At 36.5% G+C, this 18,568-nt stretch overlaps 1 protein-coding gene across 6 annotated transcripts in view; it reads left to right on the top strand.

Moving 5' to 3' along the window:
- The window catches only part of POT1 (protection of telomeres 1), a 70,884-nt gene that overhangs the window by 12,155 nt on the left and 40,161 nt on the right, over nt 1–18,568 (top strand). For 5 of the 6 annotated variants that reach the window (XM_075146692.1, XM_075146699.1, XM_075146671.1 and 2 more), the window contains 4 exons: nt 4,070–4,180; nt 6,692–6,739; nt 7,957–8,071; nt 17,362–17,492. In XM_075146692.1, coding sequence (XP_075002793.1) covers nt 4,070–4,180; nt 6,692–6,739; nt 7,957–8,071; nt 17,362–17,492 — 405 coding nt within the window. The remainder of the gene's footprint in view (nt 1–4,069; nt 4,181–6,691; nt 6,740–7,956; nt 8,072–17,361; nt 17,493–18,568) is intronic. The other variant, XM_075146718.1, reaches the window with a different exon arrangement.

An 18,568-nucleotide genomic window follows, 5' to 3' on the forward strand; every position in this document is an offset into this window, starting at 1 on the left:
TGTCTTTATCTCAACCCACGAGTTTTTCTCACTCTTACCCTTCCGATTCTCTCCCTGTCCCACTGAGGGGGGGGGGGAGTGAGCGAGCAGCTGCGTGGTATTTGGCTGCCTGCCAGGTTAAACCATGACATTGTGTCATGAACTGAATGGGTTAAAACTTTGGTTTTGAAGAAATCACTGAGTCTAAGCAACATTTTTCAGCAAAAGGTGCTTGCTCTGATAGCATGGTGGTAGGTCTTGGGAAGTGTACGTTATCTATAGTGTGTAGTCTATTAAATAAAAGTCTGCGTGAGAGCAAAAAAAAATTCTGTAGGACATCTTCCTCTATTTACATCTAGTATCTCTCCTCCAACCAGCGTAGGTTATGTGAAGCAAAAGTCAATAACACCTAGTGAATGAAGGATTTCACAGATAGAATTCTTTCAAATGCATTTGAGCCATAAGGAATAAAAATTACGTAGATCCTTTTAGTAGAACCCGTTTAGAGATTGTGCTATGAATTTGACCTCGAAATTGGTGCATGGCCCTTTTCAGCCCTTTGATATGTGTGAGCTTGAGGGAACAACATGGAGGGGGTTTGGCCTGGGTGGTAGGGTGCACAGGTCAGAGAATATTCAGTTTTACACTGGATTCTGCTGTGAATCAAAGCCTTGTTTTAATGTTTGTCATATGCCACGCTAAAGAGAGAAACACACCTTGAAGATCAGCAAAATCAGTTCAGTCTGTTTAGGGGAGAAAAATCTTTTACGACCGTCAAGTATATATAAAGTAAGAAGTGACAGTCTTCTGTCACAGACAGAGAAATACAAATTTCTCGATTCCACAGAATTTTGACAGTGAGTCCAGGATGGGAAATTCCTGAACTAATTTGCCAAATATACAAACTGCAGAGTCATTTTAAATTTAAAGAACTATCAGTTTTATTGTCCTGATAAAAATACAAATCTTGAACAAGGCCCTGAGCAGCAATTAGAAGATAGAAAGATCAGTACTAAAGAGCTGAGTAGGAAACCACAACCCACAGGAAACAACCCTTAGACAGCCAGAGTGCACTAAAACCAGTGTTCGTTCTTCCCCAGTGAACTGAACCTTCATGGTACTTTCCACATGTCTCAAATGAGATTTTAATTTTGGAAGAATCTGAATTGAGGGAACAGAATGATTTCTGAAACTAGCAGAGTTGCAATTCAGCAGTTATGAAATAGTTTTAATTTTTAAAAAAACAAAGTTTTAGCCATTAAAGAATTATCTCAGCAAAGTCCAATACTTTTTGTTTGCTGCTTACGATTTCAAACTTCACAGTTCTGTAGTTTTTCATATCATACTTCCCATACTGTAACAGCTTTAGCTAATTAGCCTGGGGGGAGGGGAGGAGCAGGCTATTCCCAAAAACATGAATAACCACATTGTTCTTGTCTCCTGAGAGTCTTCTGGTTCTGTAACAAAATAACCATCAGGGAAAATATTGTTTGTGCTTTATTTCTCACTTCTTTTGAATGAAGGGAGTAGGATTTCTTTTTGCTGTTTAAAAACGTTGGTTGAGTGTTATAGTTTATGTATATGAAATGTAATACTCTCCTGTTGACATGAAAATCCACCAATTTATGTAAATGGCTTTGATTCCCAAGCCAATTGTAAGAGAACTTCTAATAATTCCTCTTAGCTAAAGGTGAAATGGAAATTAATCTATTTTGAAAACTAATATAGCATTGAATTTCAAAGCACCATGCAAACCTTATGTAAATTTTTTGCATGTTTAGAAACTGCAAGTCACAATCTGTCAAAGTTGACCATGAATTTGTAACAAATCCAGGAATATACCTGTTCTTTCCACCTGTAAAACTAGATTTTGAGGTTAGTGCTGTCTTTTCTCCTCATTGAAATTGCACAGTCCTTTCACAGGTGTTTTTTGAATGTCACATTACGCATTGCATATTACATGAGAGTAATCACCAGTGATTTAATATTATTCACAAAAAAAGTTTCCACTTATTATCAACCTGTGTAAAGGCTTTAGTCTGTGTAATTCTAAAGTTCCTTCTGACAGAGGGGAACAAGACAAGTCAACTGTACGGAGCTCCAATCCTGACTCAGCAACCAAGTCACAGAATCTTGTGCAGCCTGCAATCTAATAAAACGCTGAAACGGGAATAATGTATAGCAGGGCATAGCTTTTTAGCTGAAGGTTGATGCCACTGTTGAAGGAACACCATGAGTAGCATCAGCAACAGTGAAAGGAAAGACATGCTAACACCTGGTTTCTGCAAAATAACTGAGTTTCCTGAAGCTTGTGTTTGTATCTCGAAAGAATGAAACAACTTTAATGTATGTCAGCAGGGCGGTGTGTTCCAGGTGCAAGGAATATTGAGTTGTCTAATTGTTTTGACCCATTTTAACTTACTTAGCTCTGAGTACGGCTTACACTTAGGTGACTTACATATTATCTTTTAGTGAAAATATACATTGTATTCCCCATTTATGACACTACCTGAAAATCACCATGCCCAAAGTAGTTCTGTTGTGTATTAAACTGTCTGATTAAACTTATGTTTTCTGCAGTATTTTTTTTTTTTTGCAAATCCTTTAATAACTAAATATTTCACTGTCACTTAAGCTAGTAGCCTTTCTTTTTCTTGCACAAAACATTAAGGTTTTGGATCTTAAATCATTTAGAGTAGCATTGTCAGATTGCTGAAAGAGCAAAAAAGAGCCATCATAGTGCAATATTTGGCTAAAACTGTCACCTTTAATCAGAAAACTCTTTTATTTGTTGTAATCAAATAAACACATGAACAAAAGTAATTCAGTAAAAGCTTATGGAAGCTTTGGTAGAAGGTCAAATAGAAATAGGGTTCCGAGTCTAATATCTTTATTGGAAAGGATCACATTGGTACAGCCCTGCTATACACTTCTGGTACCAAAGGAGCTTACTATAAAGGAACTTCTCATTGTATCAGAGTTCCCAGCATTATCTTTGTTTGGTCAGATACCTTTCTTATCATCTCTATCTCCTAAATGTATTTTCTATCTTCTCCCTTTTTGTTTTTACTTTTTTTTTTTTTTTTTTTTTTTTTTTGGTAAGGTTGCTACTAAAAAGGTGAGCTGCTGCAGGGACATAAATCGTTTACCCCTTAAACCATCCTTTTCTTGTTCACTTTGTGGTGTCTGAGAAACTTTATACCGAAGTGAAATCGCAGTTGCAAATACAGTTGCTTCCTGTGCCAGTATCTCAGGATTGACGCCAGGGAAGTTTGCAATGTCTCTTTTGCTACCAGAAACCTACCTATTGATTGACCTACTTATTTGATCCTTAAGGAAGAAATTGGAAGGCGTCAATCCAACCAAAACAGAAAATATCTACAAGAAGAGTCTTGTCAAAGTGCAGCTGTAACTCAATAAGAAATAAGCTCTGAGAGAAGAGTGTTTTGTCACTGCTGATCCGCTGTGTGATTCCTTTTCTAGCTTTGTTAAGCTTACCCAGAAAGGAGTCAGTATATCCAAAGGGGAATGATTCTTACTTGTACTGTAAATATGCAGACATAAACCGGCAGGATACGCCCTGTACTTTCATTCTCTCTATCTCAGCACCCCACCTACCCTCTGAGATGGAAGGAGGACAGTGGGCCAGCTGTGGGCAGCACATCTTGGCTTTCTGTAACCAGCAGGTCTCTTCTCTTTCTCTTGCAAGTGATCGATTGTTTGCACACTTGCTCTTTTGGGGTCTTTATGATAGCAACCGGAGAGCTGCTTTTTCAAATGTTGCACCCTTGCTTGATTCAGTGACTCTTCCCCTCTAGCCCTTGTCAAAATTAACACTCAGTCACAGTAGCAGCATAAGTGTGAAAATTTTAGCAGAATTTGAAAAAAAATGCTTGCTGGCATTGGTTGGAAATATGAATTCTATGGGAGGAACTAAACAGAGAGACTTAAAGGCAGAGTTTAGAATTTTTTCAGGATTTTTGTTTCTTGAATGTCTTAAGAGTAGGGTGAAATTTCACGTCACATACTCTTAAAATAGAGTCCGTGCTACAGCCTATGTAATCATCTGTTTATCACCCTGTCCCCATAGGACACCTTCGTAGTTGCAGGATTTAAGTTGGCAAAATCGCCCACAGCGAGAGAGGATGGTAGACATGGCTGCCACCTGGAGGTGTCTGAAGAAGCTGGATCAGCCATTTATGTACGTGGGTACCCAACTTTTTTTTACCTTTTTTTTTTCCAAAAACCAACATTAACATTTTGCTTTGAGTAGAAAAAACAATAAAATCTATTAGAATCTGAAGTACTACACGTTATTTTAGCATGTCCATCAGGAAACAATCAGAACACGTTTGTGTGTGTGTGTGCATACAATTTTGTAATACCCCTATCCATGCAAGACCCAAATTATCTCAGGCCTCCCAGGTAAATTTCTGCTTGTTGAGTTTGATCTTACTTGGCTTTACATAGATCCCTAGAGCTGTTTAAGCCATTCTTGTGAATAACATAATGCAGTAATGCAGACAAGGTAGAGGATGCAAGCGTGGTCTTAGGTCTGTAAGTTTTCTCTGGGCTACGAGTCTGTACTGCTTTAACTCACATCATTATACTTTGCCTTTGTAATACATGGATTCCTAGATTCTTAATTTTTAAAAGAGAATTACACCCCTTTTTTCTGAGGAAAATATTTGTTCTTTTGTACTATTCTCACAACAATACTGTCCATCTTAAATGCTTCCATCTGTTGAGAAATGGGAGTGGAGATATGGGAGTGTTCTGCTGCTGCTTCTATTTGTCTGTGGTAATACATCAGCAGTGTGAGTTTGTTGTGGCCACTGTGTCTTTGGTTCAAAAAACATTTGCTACCCTTTTTAAGCGTAAGCATTAGTATTTTTAAAGTTATAGGACTTACAAAAATTACAGAAGATTTAGGATATTATTCTACATTTGGAAACCTGTAATTGGGGGCGGGAAGGGAGAGGGACTGGGTGTGGAATGAAACGAAGGTTTCAAAAACTTTGTTGGACACTTCAGTGAGATATTTCTAATATTTCTTATGAAAGTTATCCCAACAGTTATGGGCTTCTGGTGAGAAAGTGTTGCACATTTTTGATCACTGTAATTGTCTACTGCTGTTAAAAAGAAGGATAATGGAATTGTACTAAACTCTCAGTGACAACGCTGCAAACTCCTTTCTGTAGTCAGTGAAAAGGAAAAGGCACCTTCATTGGAGAACAATATAGCATTGCACTATACGGTGATTCCTTTCAACCTATCCATCAGATTTTGAAACAAACTTAGAAATAATTGTAAAAACTTAAACACAATATCACATATAAAAGAGTCTTACTAAAATAAATTGTGTGCCAATGTCAAGGTTTGAACTTTTGTCTGTATAATTGTTGTCTGACAATAATTTTAAATTTAAGAAAATATTTTTTATTTCAGAAAGGTATTTTTTCCGGAATTGACCTCTATAGATAACTAAAGCTTGGCATGCAGCTCAATGAGAAACAAAATGAATTAAAATTACAGTGCAGACTATTTCATGATATTATCTGTTGATAATGATGATATATAGGTAGAAAAAGTATGTTTAATTGAAGATAATAGATAGCAAAACTGTGCCCTGAGTCTGGGCGAATGTGTCTAAACTAAACGTACCTAAATTTTAGGCACTACATGAGGCATGCGGTTGAGTATTGGCAGGACCTCCCAACATGCAGTCTAGTCCCAAGGAAGATGTGCAGCTCACTGAACGTGTAGGTTGTGTTGAGGAGGTGTCTGTCTCATCATTGACAGAATGGAGCTTGTGGCACTTAATTTACTGACATACTCATTGGATGCTTAAAATTAATGCAAATGATTTGAATTTTTTGTGTGCTTCACTTTCTCAATTGTAACTGTTCGCCCAACTGTTTAAAATAAACAAATGGAAGTAAAACTAGGCTCAGGAATGCAGTTGAGTGTGGAGAGCAAAACCAGATCCCCAGCTGGAGTCTGCACTGCTGAGGCGATGCGCAGCTGTGACATGGGACCCTGTGTCCGGCAGACAGGCTGTGGTGTTGCATCAGGATGGCAGCTGAGCCCTGCATTTCTCGTTCTAGGGTGGGTGTGTGTTGGCATTACGTCAAATCACCAGGATTAGTTCTTTAAAAGACCTTACACTGAAGATAAGTCTGGCTTATAAGCATGGTCTAAAAGCTTAGGAACTAACTTTAAATAGAATTTATCCCATTCTGGTGAATTTTCCTTGACCATTTCCCCCTCCACGCCACCCAAAGGAGAGTAACAAGTCACTGGGAGTATTCCTGCTCTAAGGATTGGCATGTACAAAACCTGAACCCATTTAAGTTCTCTGTTAAGCAAGTCACTGTTAGGAAATACAGTTTTAAATTTGTGGCCTCCAACTTTCAAATGCTGACTCTACTAATGTGACCTGACTTACATTCAAGCAAGTGTGTTTCTACTTTAGAAAATGTATGTTATTTAAAGTAGCTTTTGTCTGAGTGTAACTGGAGTAAATATTTTGGTTTTTTCAGTAGGATAAAATTTTACTAGTTTCAGAGGTGATTCACATAGCAAAAGTGTCTATAGTGCTGTTTTGTATTTGCTTGTAGCATTGTATTTGCTTTAGCATTATCAAATCTTGTTATATTTGCAATGCCTTCAATTCTGTAATCAGAGAGTTTGCTGGTTTTTTTCTCCTCAGATTTATACTATACCAAGAACAACTGCTGCTTCAGAAACTGCATCTGTGGTGAGTTAATATTTGGGATGTTTTTAAACCATGTGAGACTAACTGCATGTAAATAAGAATGTGTGGAATTCTTTTTCTTTCCTGTTTATTTTAATTCCAAACTCTCATCCCAGCAGTCATTTGTTTAGCTTTTCATTTTGCAAATAATATGACTGGAAAACAGAATAAAATATGAAAAAGTAGTACTTTTTCTATACTTGCAGGATAGTTCCCATCTCAATCTCAAAATAGGCTGCATATTGGTTTAGGAAATATGAAGTAGAAAGGTAAGTTCCATTCTAAAGAAGGTTGTGTGCTTGTGCTTTAAAAAAATGGAAATATGAATCTTCGTTTGATGTAAAATCAGACTTCATGTACTGCTCTTAAGATTTCTTTTGATTACCATTTGGAACAAGCTTTTAGTGTCTTAATTAAAATTCTACAGGAAGTAATATATAAAAGGCATAGAAATTGGTGTATGAAATTTTATTGTTCTTTATCATAAAGTTAAAGATTTAGTACCGAAGATGATAAAATCGTGTTGACTTCGTGTTAATTTTATGAAGAGTTTCATTTTTTTCCCCCGATATAGTAATTGAAAACCACAGTTTTCAGTCAGTGTGTCAGAACTTGTATTCTTTAAAGGAGACTAATCAGCATATAATGTAACCTTAAGATGAGAAGAGAGTAGTCCTTAAATAGTAGAAGGTAGTCCTTAATTTCTTTAATCCTCCAACAAGTGTGCTATTTTAATAGGAAGACTTACACAATGGCTGTGAGAGGTAAACTCACCCCCAAGACAGTGATTCTGTGCAGTGACACTGCCAGTAAGAATTACAAAATTATTTATGTATGTGTTTTAGAACGCCATTTGGATGGTCATGTTAAAATTAATCAATAAAAAATTACTTTCCATTGTTCTTTATTATAATGACTTTTATTCACCTATTTCATGTATTGAAACTTACTTGAACTGACTGGTTAGTTTATTGTAAGGAAGATACAATCACAAAAAGAAATGGAACTAAGTCTTGTGTGCTTTATTGCCTGTGAATATATATACATATTTATCTTTAGAGAGTCTGAAGTGAATAAGATAGAAAGAAAGAGATAACCTTTATTTTTTTTTAAGATTAAATAAAGCATATCTGAGGGTGGATGGTGTTAAAAGATAAAATTCTGGGTGCATGTTTGAATAATTTTTTCTCCTGTTCCCTAATTTTATCACGCCTTTCCAGTCTGTTGCACCAAAATATGTGTATACTCCTCTGAATCATCTTAAAGATGGAACTATAGTGAATTTGTACGGTGTTGTGAAATTCTTCAAGCCTCCATATGTAAGCAAAGGAACTGGTACGTATTATATTCAACAGATTAAAAATCTCCTCCTCCAAACACATTCTTACTATGTTTGTTAAAAATCAAGCAGAACAACAAATTCAGGTAATCCTTTGACCATGGTTCTCGGCTAACATCAAGGAAACAGAACAACAAATAGGTAGGGGGTATCAGAGTCGGTTTAGGCAGACTGGTGGAGATAGCAAATGAAGAAAGTATTTATCCAGCTAATACTATCAGTACAAAACAGGGAAAAGGACCTGTACAAAAAAAAAGCCATTGTGGGCAAGGATTGTCGTGTAACTGTGTGCAGTTCTTCCTTGAGATTTTGACAATAAGTGTTATGATAGGCTATAAATGCAGTGCCAGCATATTCGTACTTGTAAAGTGGTGCAACAACTGAATCATTTTTTCTCTCTGTGAGGTGAACACTTACTGATTGAATAGTTTTGCTTGAAGATTGTACCATTTCACTAGGTGCTCAGTAAGTACACAGCTAGGTGATATCCCTGCTGAATTCAATTAAGCAGTAGAATTGCTTATTTGATTCAGAATTACTCAAAGTATTTTCTGCTTATTATAAATCTACTGTGCATTTTAAAGTTGGTTTTTTTTTTTCCCCTTCTAAATGTATTTCTAATTGAACAAAAAATAATAGATTATGATGGTGACTGTTGATTTTTATGATCTTAGTTATGCATGCAAGTTTCTTGAATAATGTCAATAGCCATGAATTTGGCTTCTAAATACAGAAATTTAAGAAGTGAGCATTAAATCAGTATCAAGAGTTAGTGGGTTGTCTGCAAAACCTTTTGCAAACAGATCTGTGTGATCTTACTTGCTCAAAAACTGCCAGCAGCACTCTGAAGTTGATGCACTCAAAATAAGGCAGTAAATGCCTTTGTGAGAGCACAGTACTGTACCTGCAGTGCCATGGCTTTCAGAATGAGCTTTGCTTACAGTTAGGTAGCTTGAAACATAAATGAAATAGCTGAAAACTGTGCACACCCAAAAAAAATTCCAAGTCCAACTAAGGTTCAACTAATGGCTTCACTTTTTGAAGACCAAGCAATCTTCAGCCTCTGTTTGAATCCGTTTAGAGTGTATGAGTGGGAGGAACATCTGGGAGGTTTGTGCAAATGTGTGTATGCTAGCTTCAGCGTGTTCAACTGAACTATACTGATATATCTGTGTTGTGGGCATGCTTAATTACTTCCATTTGGTGCATGTGGTAGTATTCTAGATAAACAGATATACTGATATGAAAGACCCTATTGACAGGAAATTTTTGCTCTCACGTGTACCTAAAGTGTGGCTTCACTGTACTTGTAGCTGAAGTGTGGCCTAATGCTTGCCCACAGAAAAGCCAAGGCGTGCGTGTGCTGCTCTCTGGGCTATCGTACACTAAGTGTCAGCTGTACTAAAGGCAGCCACTGGCCCAGTCAGCAGTCATAGTTAAGTTATGCAGAGCAACATGGGATTTTTCAAGAATATATTAGATTAACTGGGTCCACAAGCTAATGAATAGCCTTTGGCAATTCAACAGCATTTTTACACACTGTTGACCATGTCAACAGAAGAAACAATGTATCTGCAGCGCTAGGGCTCAGTGCCCTGGTGTCTGCAGGAGGGCAGTTCTGTGCTTTCCCTACAGTTCGTTGTCGAAATGTATTCCCGTTGGTGTTTATTATAGCAGGTGACAAGGCTTGCTCCTAGAAAACCTTTCTATTCTACATTCTTACTCAATGTTCAGAAGGCAGTAGTGTTCCCCAAAATAGCTCTGAAACATAAACAAACAAGAAGAAGAATATGAAGATATGGGGTACTCTTATTAATGAAGAATATGGGATAATCTAATTTAAATGTTAATATTTAAAAATAGATGTAGTCATTAAGTTGGGAACTGAGCCAGTAACGGTCCATCTGTTTTTATAGCAAATATAGTGCATGTTTGTTTTTTTCCCTCTTGAGACTAAATTAAAATCAATATTATCGTGTCCTACATAGTCATTGATAAACTAAAGTTATTTTGCTAAACAATAAATTGCAAATCTTTAAGATGAAATATTGTTTTGATTGTTTTATGTAGGAAAAAGCAAATGGTAGTTGTTAGAGAAAGCTGTGGAAAAGTTGCATGTCACTGTTTTTTCAGAAAATAATTGTTGTTGGTAATATTGTAGCCCAGTAAAAGTGGAGAGGTACAGATTCCAGTTGTTTTACATTATGAAAGTTACAACACAACAGATATTCCTAGATGTAAATGAGGAATAATGCTAAGTGCAAGTATCTGCAGGAACTCAATGCATTTAGACTAGAAACAGAAAAGTGTTCAGGTCTAATTAGAAATACAAACATTCATAAAATACTGAATTAAGTGTGTGCGTGTTTGCTGTGTGTAGAGCAAATCAAGTTATCCTGCTAGCTTAGAAGTAATAGTAATAAAGATTATTCTGCCCCTAGAGCTGAATACTTATGGAACTGTCGTATGATTTAGCTACAGTTAATACTTAAATAATACTTAATATTTTAAAAGTATGAATTCAAAGAAAGACTCCAGAGGGAGCTCTTCAAAGGTTGGAGATAGATTCCCGGATGCTAATGGATGTGTGGTGTTTGGTTGCTGGGGGCTTAAGGAGAAGGATTTGGGGCTGCCAGGCATGAAAAAGAATCGAAAATGGGAAAGCAAGCTGTGCTGGGTGCGGGTGCCCAGGTGTTGGTAACAGCGGGGCTGCGGGGCGGCCTCTCTGAGGAGAGGCCGGGGCTGCCCCGTGCCGGACACAGCCGGTTCCAGCCGGCTCCAACCCACCCACCGCAGGGCATGGCTGAGCCCCTCGGCCAAGATGGCAGCGCCTCGGGGAAAATGTATTTAAGAAAGGGCAAAACACCGCACAGCAGTGAGGAGTGAGGAAAAAAGTGTCAGAAACAGCCCTGTGACACCAAGGTGAGAGAAGGAGGAGGGGAGGAGGTGCTCCAGGCAGAGATTCCTCTGCAGCCTGGAGGAGACCTCAGATGAGCAGATTGATCTACACTGCAACCCATGGAGGAGTCACACTTGAGTAGGGTTATCCCAAAGGACTCCAGCTATGGAACGAGCTACGCTGGAGCAGGAAAAAAAGGTGAGAAGGAAGGAGCAGGAGAGAAGAGGAGCTGTTATGGACTGACCACAACCTCCCACTCCCCATCTCCCCTGTGCCGCTCGGGGGAAGAAGAGGGGAGTTAGAGACATTGGGTATGAAAATTGAAGTTGAGCCTGGGAAAAAGGAGTGGGGGGGGAAGGTGTTTTAGTCTTTGTTTCTCACCACCTCACCCTATTTTTATTGGCCATAAATTAATCTTCTCCAAGTCGAGTCTGTGTTGCCCATGATGGTAACTGGTAAATGATCTCCCTATCTTTATCTCAACCCATGAGCTTTTCCACCTTATTTTCTCCCCTGTCCTGTTGAGGAGTGGGAGTGAGAGAGCGGCTGGGTGGGCGCCTGGCCGCCAGCCAAGGTCAACCCAGCGCACATGCTGGGACTCTTCAGGTTTTTCAGACTTTCCTGTTCTTTGGGTTATAATAAAATGAGGATAAATCTGGAGAAAGGATATTGAGAAACAAGTTTCCTTTGAAGATAAGAATCTCAGGGGAATGAAAAATCTCTTTAGCTTAAAAAGAACAACAATAATAACACATAGTCTTTATGCTTTCTCAAATGGAAGGACCAAATTAAAAAGTTTACAAAACAGTTCCTTTGGGTGGGAGATCTCATCACTGATACTCTTTCCTTCTTGACGTGCCACTAAAATCTGTAAAAGACTCCATTGTAAAGGTGCAAGTATAATCTAGACTTGTAGAGGGCAGAGAACAGTATTTTGTTTTTAATGTAAAAGATTGATAGATTATTTCAATATTGATTTACTCTATTTGGTCTTTAGTGAGCTTCTCAAAAAATCTTCATTTTGTGGTGGTGTCTGGTGATTGCTTGCTTATGCTACACCTGTTCAAATGCTATCAGTCTTACAATATCTATATAGTATATAGATATATAAAATACTTATATATATTTATTTGAGAAGTTGGGCTCTCACTAATAGTCTCAGCCTGCAATTGTAATGGATTTCTTAGCTGTGTTTATAAGGAACTGAAAAGATTAGCTTTATCTGTAATAATTCAGGATCTTTCCCATGGTGAATGGAGGTACTTTCCTCCTGATAAATATTGTAGGTTTAAAACTCAGGCTTAAAAGCAAAGAAACAAACAAAACAAACCCCACAAATCTTTTAAAGGTTTTGTTTCCTTTGTTCACATTGCTGACAACAAAGAGGGTAAGAAGGAAATGAATCAAATATAGAAAGTACTACTTTTACTCTTTGAGTAAATCATGGAAGAGCATGAAGGATCATGTGGTCTAGATTTGTCATTTTCTAGGTGCTTTAACAAGACTTCGGGGACCTGAGGACTTTGAACATCTTACTTAGACAAGCACTGATTGCTGGAAATAAATTAAGACAGCCATTCTATCCAGATACGTAAAAGCAGTAAAGTGAAATGCACTGACTTTCAAGGTAATATGTCTCTGAAACATCTAGGACAGATTTTTGCAACTGAGTTATTTGGCAAGTTAATCACTTCAGTTTCATAAGTAGTAGAAATTTAATAGGGAAAATGATGATTTACTTAACAACTAGTCCTTGCCTAGATGTCATTAATAACTTCCGAATACATCTTCCCTGTATATTTTCAGTTTGTAAAAAAAAACAACACAACAATATCAGTGGAGATCAGGGACACAATTTGAAAAGTTTCTTATTTATGAAGATAGTTGAGATTCACTTGCTACTTTATCATGAAAATCTCTAAAACAGTTTTAATTGATATGGGTTTTAGTGTAAAAATATTCACTATTCAGTTAAATATTTCAATGTTGGTTTTTCGGTTTTTTACACAATCCAGAGTTAAATCTGCTTGAGAGGGTGCAAAATGCTCAGTGGTTGCTCTGAATTGACAGGGCATGAAATGGCTCTTGTCAGAAAATTCTGTAGTCGCATTAGATCTGGCACAATCCTGCACTAATGCATTCTCTTTCTGACACTGTGTTAATAAAACCGTATAGCTTTAAGCTGGTAGCTGCTGGAAGCATGGGCAGTGGAGCCACTGTACTTAATCCATATGGGTCTTTATTCACTATATAGATATGCCCCTAGATAGGAGATGTTGCTCCTTCTTACATACATTAAAGCTTAAGGCTGAAGCTTTGCACTGTGTTCCCACTGAAAGCGAGTGGTACCTAATTTAGCCTTATCAGTTTATACAATTGATAATTAAGTGTTCATCATTTTGATACCATTATTGCATTAGACGAATGTTCAAACACTGATGAATAAAATGAGTTTTCAGTATGATCATGAATTATTTAACTGAGCATGCTTCAGCTCAGGGTGTGTAGTTTGGAATGTCTATACATGAGAATTTTATGTGTTCTGAAAACTGTCCAGGGAAGTACTTCAGGACTGCTTGGTACAACAGGCAGATGGGTTTCTGTCTGCTGGAAGGTCTGTTGGAAGTGTTCAAAATTATATTCTAGCTTTCCTTCCTGAATAGTTTAAGAGTCTTAGATATTTTAAATTTTTTAACAAAGGTGATTCTCTCCTCTCTCCCCTCCCTTAAGCCCAAGGACATCTCAAGTATTTAGCCTGAGTAAAAATAGTAAATATAAAAGAAAAAGAGCCTGTCTTTGTAGTGTCCAATTACAGAGATTATGTGCTTGACCATTAAACTTTTGGGACGTTACAATGTGACTCTACTTCTTCCCCAACTCTTTCTCTTTTTTTCCTGCAGATATTAGTCAGTTTTTTTCATAATGCAGGGAAGAATTATGTCAAGAAGAATCCTTGCTGCTGGTTAACAATAAGTCATAAGAGTAACATCATATTTTCCTGGGGAAACCTCCACCTAGCTTGTTCTCTTAGATACATGCAGTATATTCATATGTCTCGGGTTGAATTAAAATCTCATTTCAGCCTACCTAGACATGCATGTGGATGGTAACAATTTTATGTTTACAAAATATTTCTTAGAATCAAAATTAATAAAGGGTAGCATTTTCAGAAAGTACACTTCTGAAAACCTTGAACAGTTCCAGGTCAACAGCTCTACATGCCCAAAATACAGCTTAAGAACCATAAATCAGATTCTTAAAGATATTTTGAAGCCCTAAGTTTTATTTTTATTTTCAATTTTTATTTGATCTTGAGCAAAGTTCATCAACATTCTTAGCCCAGAATTTATTTAAAACTATGTAGCTGAAAAAACATTACTTTAAACTGTAGCATGTGTGCAACTTCAATTAAAATAGTCAATTTTTAGTAAGTAATAGCACACCAACTTTAGAGTGCAAAACAAACCAATCACAGACTGTTGTGGTATCTGATGGTCTGTTTGTGAGGAAGCAGACTCAGAGTTAAATCTGCAGTAGTTTTGTTCTATAAAGTATTGTGTTCCGTTTTGGTTTTTCCAAATCAAAATATTGATGATGTATTTAGATTTTGCAGCACAGAATAAAAACTGTTGCAAAAGTAAAGATTTCATTTCTGGAGCCTAAAGATGAGAGTAATACTCTTTTCCCTTCTGTTCACAGTGGTTTGTATCTGTTTCTTTTTTAAATAATTGCCGTTTCCTATTATCTAATATTGAAGATAAATAAAAGTTAAAAAAAAATTTAAAAAGGAAATGAAAAATTAAACAGTTGAATAAATAGTTAATAGAAAGAAATCTCAAGACAGTTACTTTGATCTACAATTTACAAATGGTGGCATTAAAGCATCTGTTTAGCCAGATGCTTCTGGTAGTTACTGAATGTTTGTGTATTGCCATCTTAGAAGTAACAAGCTATAGTAAAACATCTTCAGTTTGATTCTTTAGAGGGTTTGTTTCGTGCTTCTGCAGTATCTGTGTGTGTATGTACATATATATATACACACATGTATAGGAGTGTGTTTACATTCGTATTATTTTTCTTCCTGTGTTTGGTTGAACATATTTGGTAAGTTAGCCGCTTCAACTGCTTGGTTTTAGTACAAAGGCACTTGTGTATTGAATGGCCTCAATAATTCTTGAAAACAGTATTAATGTTTGGTGGAGTTTTGAAGAGAGAATAATTTGCTACAATAATCTCTCTTTTTTTATGTGTATTGAAATACGAGAAACAGAAGGCAATGTCTAATTAGAGTCCCTCATTGCCGACAACATTGCCAAAAACCTTTTTATCTCTTTGCAGGGGGAAGTTACTGATTCAGGATAGTGGGTTTTCCCATCTAAATGTTTGTTAGGAATACATATGTGGTTGCCCAAAAGGGGATTTGTAATTAGACCGATGCTTTCTACCTTAAAAATTTATACAAGCATATTTGTTAGGAGCTGCTGAAGTCCTCAGTAAAACTAAAATAAATGTTTAATCAGTAAGTACTAAATGCCTTCCTACAACATCACTCACTACTAATCTGGAAAGCTTTTGTAGCAATTCTGGTTTTCTTATGACTGGAAAATAAATTTGTAAGTGAAGCTTTCTGGTCTGTACACTGTGGAGAGACTTTCTGAGCATGCTAATGACTGATGTAAGTCCATAAAAGAATGGAAATGCTATGGTATTTATAAAAAGAAAGCTGTAACTTGAAGAATGAACCTAAACCGTCATCACAGTGGAGGAAACTTTAGCTTTTCAATGACTGTTGCAGGGCTACAAAACATTTGTATTTCAAATTATTTAAAGTTGGGACCTAGAAGCTTGGAGATCAGCATTCTCCATGTAGTTAATGTAACCTCCTACTGATCTTGACTTGGAATTGCATTGATTTTAAAATAGTCCATGCAATAATAATGAATTCCTTTTGTTGCATAAATTTCTTTTCTAAAAAGCTGCTTCACTAACTAGTTGTGGGGGTTTTATGAGATTAAATAAAAAACTAAGCAACAAGTTAAACTAATTGTATTTCTAAAGAACAGAAAGGACTAGTCTGAAAGGATATAAGAAGCATGTAAGACAGATGCATCACTCTACTTCCATTTGTTTATTGTAGAAGTGATGTTTTGAGGTGATAGTTAAGAATGGAAGTCTAAAATCACAGAGACAGAGAACCTGTACTATGTAGAAGGTGTTCCCTGACTATATAAAGCAAGTATAATATTTTATACTACTTTGAATAGGATGACTATTAGTCTTTTGAGTATGCTAATTGCACAGAAAATGGAGGGAGTGTGTTAACTTTTTCCCCCTTAAATAGGCAGCTGCACATGTATGAAGCTGACTAGGTTATATAATCACAGCGTCAAAGAGCAACCACAATTTTAATGTGCAATGATGTCATTGCTCTACTGATCTGCTGAAAAAGTTGTAATTCAGACCTGAACTGTAAGTTTCAGTAAATGCTAGCATAATAAGTATCCAAAAAAAAGCAAAAAACAAAACAAAACAAAAAGTCTTCTTGATTAAAAGCAACTAGGACAAGATATGTGGATGTTTGAGGTTCTAAACATACAGCCAAGTTGATATTGGGTATTTCAAAAGTTCTCAGGCAGGTTAACGAGCTACCATGCTGTGAAAGAGCAAGTGTACTCTCACTCCATTTTACGTTTGTGAGGTATCTGAGCACACATGCTTGTGTAAACTGAAATGGAAAATACAGGTTTCATTTATGTGATCTGCAAATGCTGCTCAATTCTGGGCTGTTTTGCCTTGTCATATTTGATTCTTGTTTTGAGTTTAGTTTTTAGGTCATTAATAGAAGTGAAATTCTATTAATGAAGTTTAACTTCAAAAGGGCACATTTCAGATTCTTACTATACTTTCTAACTAACCACTGTGTGACTGTATCCTTCAGTATATATCTTGCATAATTTGTTGAAGTGAAAGATAAGTAGTTTATGCTTTGATTTGCTTTTAGAACTTGTAAAACTCATCACCTCTTCAGAAGACAGAGCAAAAATAAATCTTAGAAAAGGATTGTACAAGATCGTACATATGCTCCTCATTTTTTAGAGGAAGTAATTGAAACCTGAAAAAATAGCATGCCTGTTGCAGACAGAAGAAAAAGTTTTGTGGGTTCCTGGCTCGCAGACCTGTGCTTACTCACCCATTTCATTTTCAGTTATTTGGGCTAATTATCGGCAAGATGGGCCACACTTCAGTTGTTATCTTACTGTACCTAAATTGACTTTGGATCATAGCAGAAAAAAATTGGCCATATGGTTGTTCATCCCAAGTTGAATATCTGTGTATTAATAACTCCATAATCCCTATTGTTCATTCAAACACTTTTGTATTTTACAGATTATTGCTCGGTTGTAACTCTTGTGGACCCAACAAATGTGAAGTTAACATGCACTCTTTTTAATGGAAATCTAGATTCCCTACCAAAAATTTACAAAGTTGGAGATATTGTTCGATTTCATAGAATAAAGGTATGTACTAGGATGTGTGGGGTTTATGTGCTTGCTTTTTTGCAGTGAGAGGACTGTAGGAATAATTTAATTCTTCATGTACTGAAATTAACACATGGAGACATTGGATAAACTAATCGGTTGATAAAACAGCAATGGTTATGGTATGGACCAAAACTGGAAATAAACTATCAAATTTTTTAAACAACAACAGAGCACTAAGCTGATAGCTCTCTTTTAAAAAGCGTTAGATGGGGTTACGACAGCTCCAGAACAGCATTTTTTTTTTGAACATTTGTTAAACTAGTTGACAAAAATCATGTGGTAATACTTCTAGATGAACAGAATTTAACTGACATAAACGTGCACAATTTATTCCTCTTCAAACTAATAGAATTGAGCGATTACTTTAGAGCTTCTGTGTGGAGCAGTTTAGATCAGCTGGACAGTCACTCAAGTAAATGCAATCTGTCTGGGGTTGTTAGAGTGCAATATGCTCTAGCTGCTGCTTTGATGTTTTCCTGCCTTATCCCATATTTACCTGTATCAAAGGCCATGAAGGAAACAGTGTTTATAGCTTTGGTACTGCTTCTGCTGGATGTTTCTCTTATGCCTGCTGCAACTGTATAGGGAAGAGGAACCACACACGGAGACTGAATGGAAGTCTTGTAATGCTGGATCATACTTAAAGAGGAGCAGAATAGTACCAAAGACATGATTTTACCATGTTGCATATTCATTTGCAAGATAACCATATATAATTATATATTTTATTTTTGCTTAAAATCATTATAGCAGAAATGAGTAAATGTCCTGAAAGAGGCCAGTTAAAAAAAAAATTTGCATATTTGAACACTCTTGAGAGATCTAGGAAATTTAGGATTGTACAAAAGGATGATGAAAGGGATAAAGATCAGTAGTACTAAGCATGTACGTTTTGATATGCTGTAGCAGGAGAACAAAGAAAAAAACCCATGACAATAAATGTAAAAAGTGGTAAGACTTATCCAGTAATTGAGATTTGTACCACTGAGATTATTAAGAAAGAATTTGTTAAGATTCAGAAAGAGTCTTCAGTTATTCATGTATATTATAAA

The sequence above is a fragment of the Calonectris borealis genome, chromosome 1 (assembly GCF_964195595.1).
Source record: "Calonectris borealis chromosome 1, bCalBor7.hap1.2, whole genome shotgun sequence".
In the NCBI taxonomy this organism is placed as follows: domain Eukaryota; kingdom Metazoa; phylum Chordata; class Aves; order Procellariiformes; family Procellariidae; genus Calonectris; species Calonectris borealis.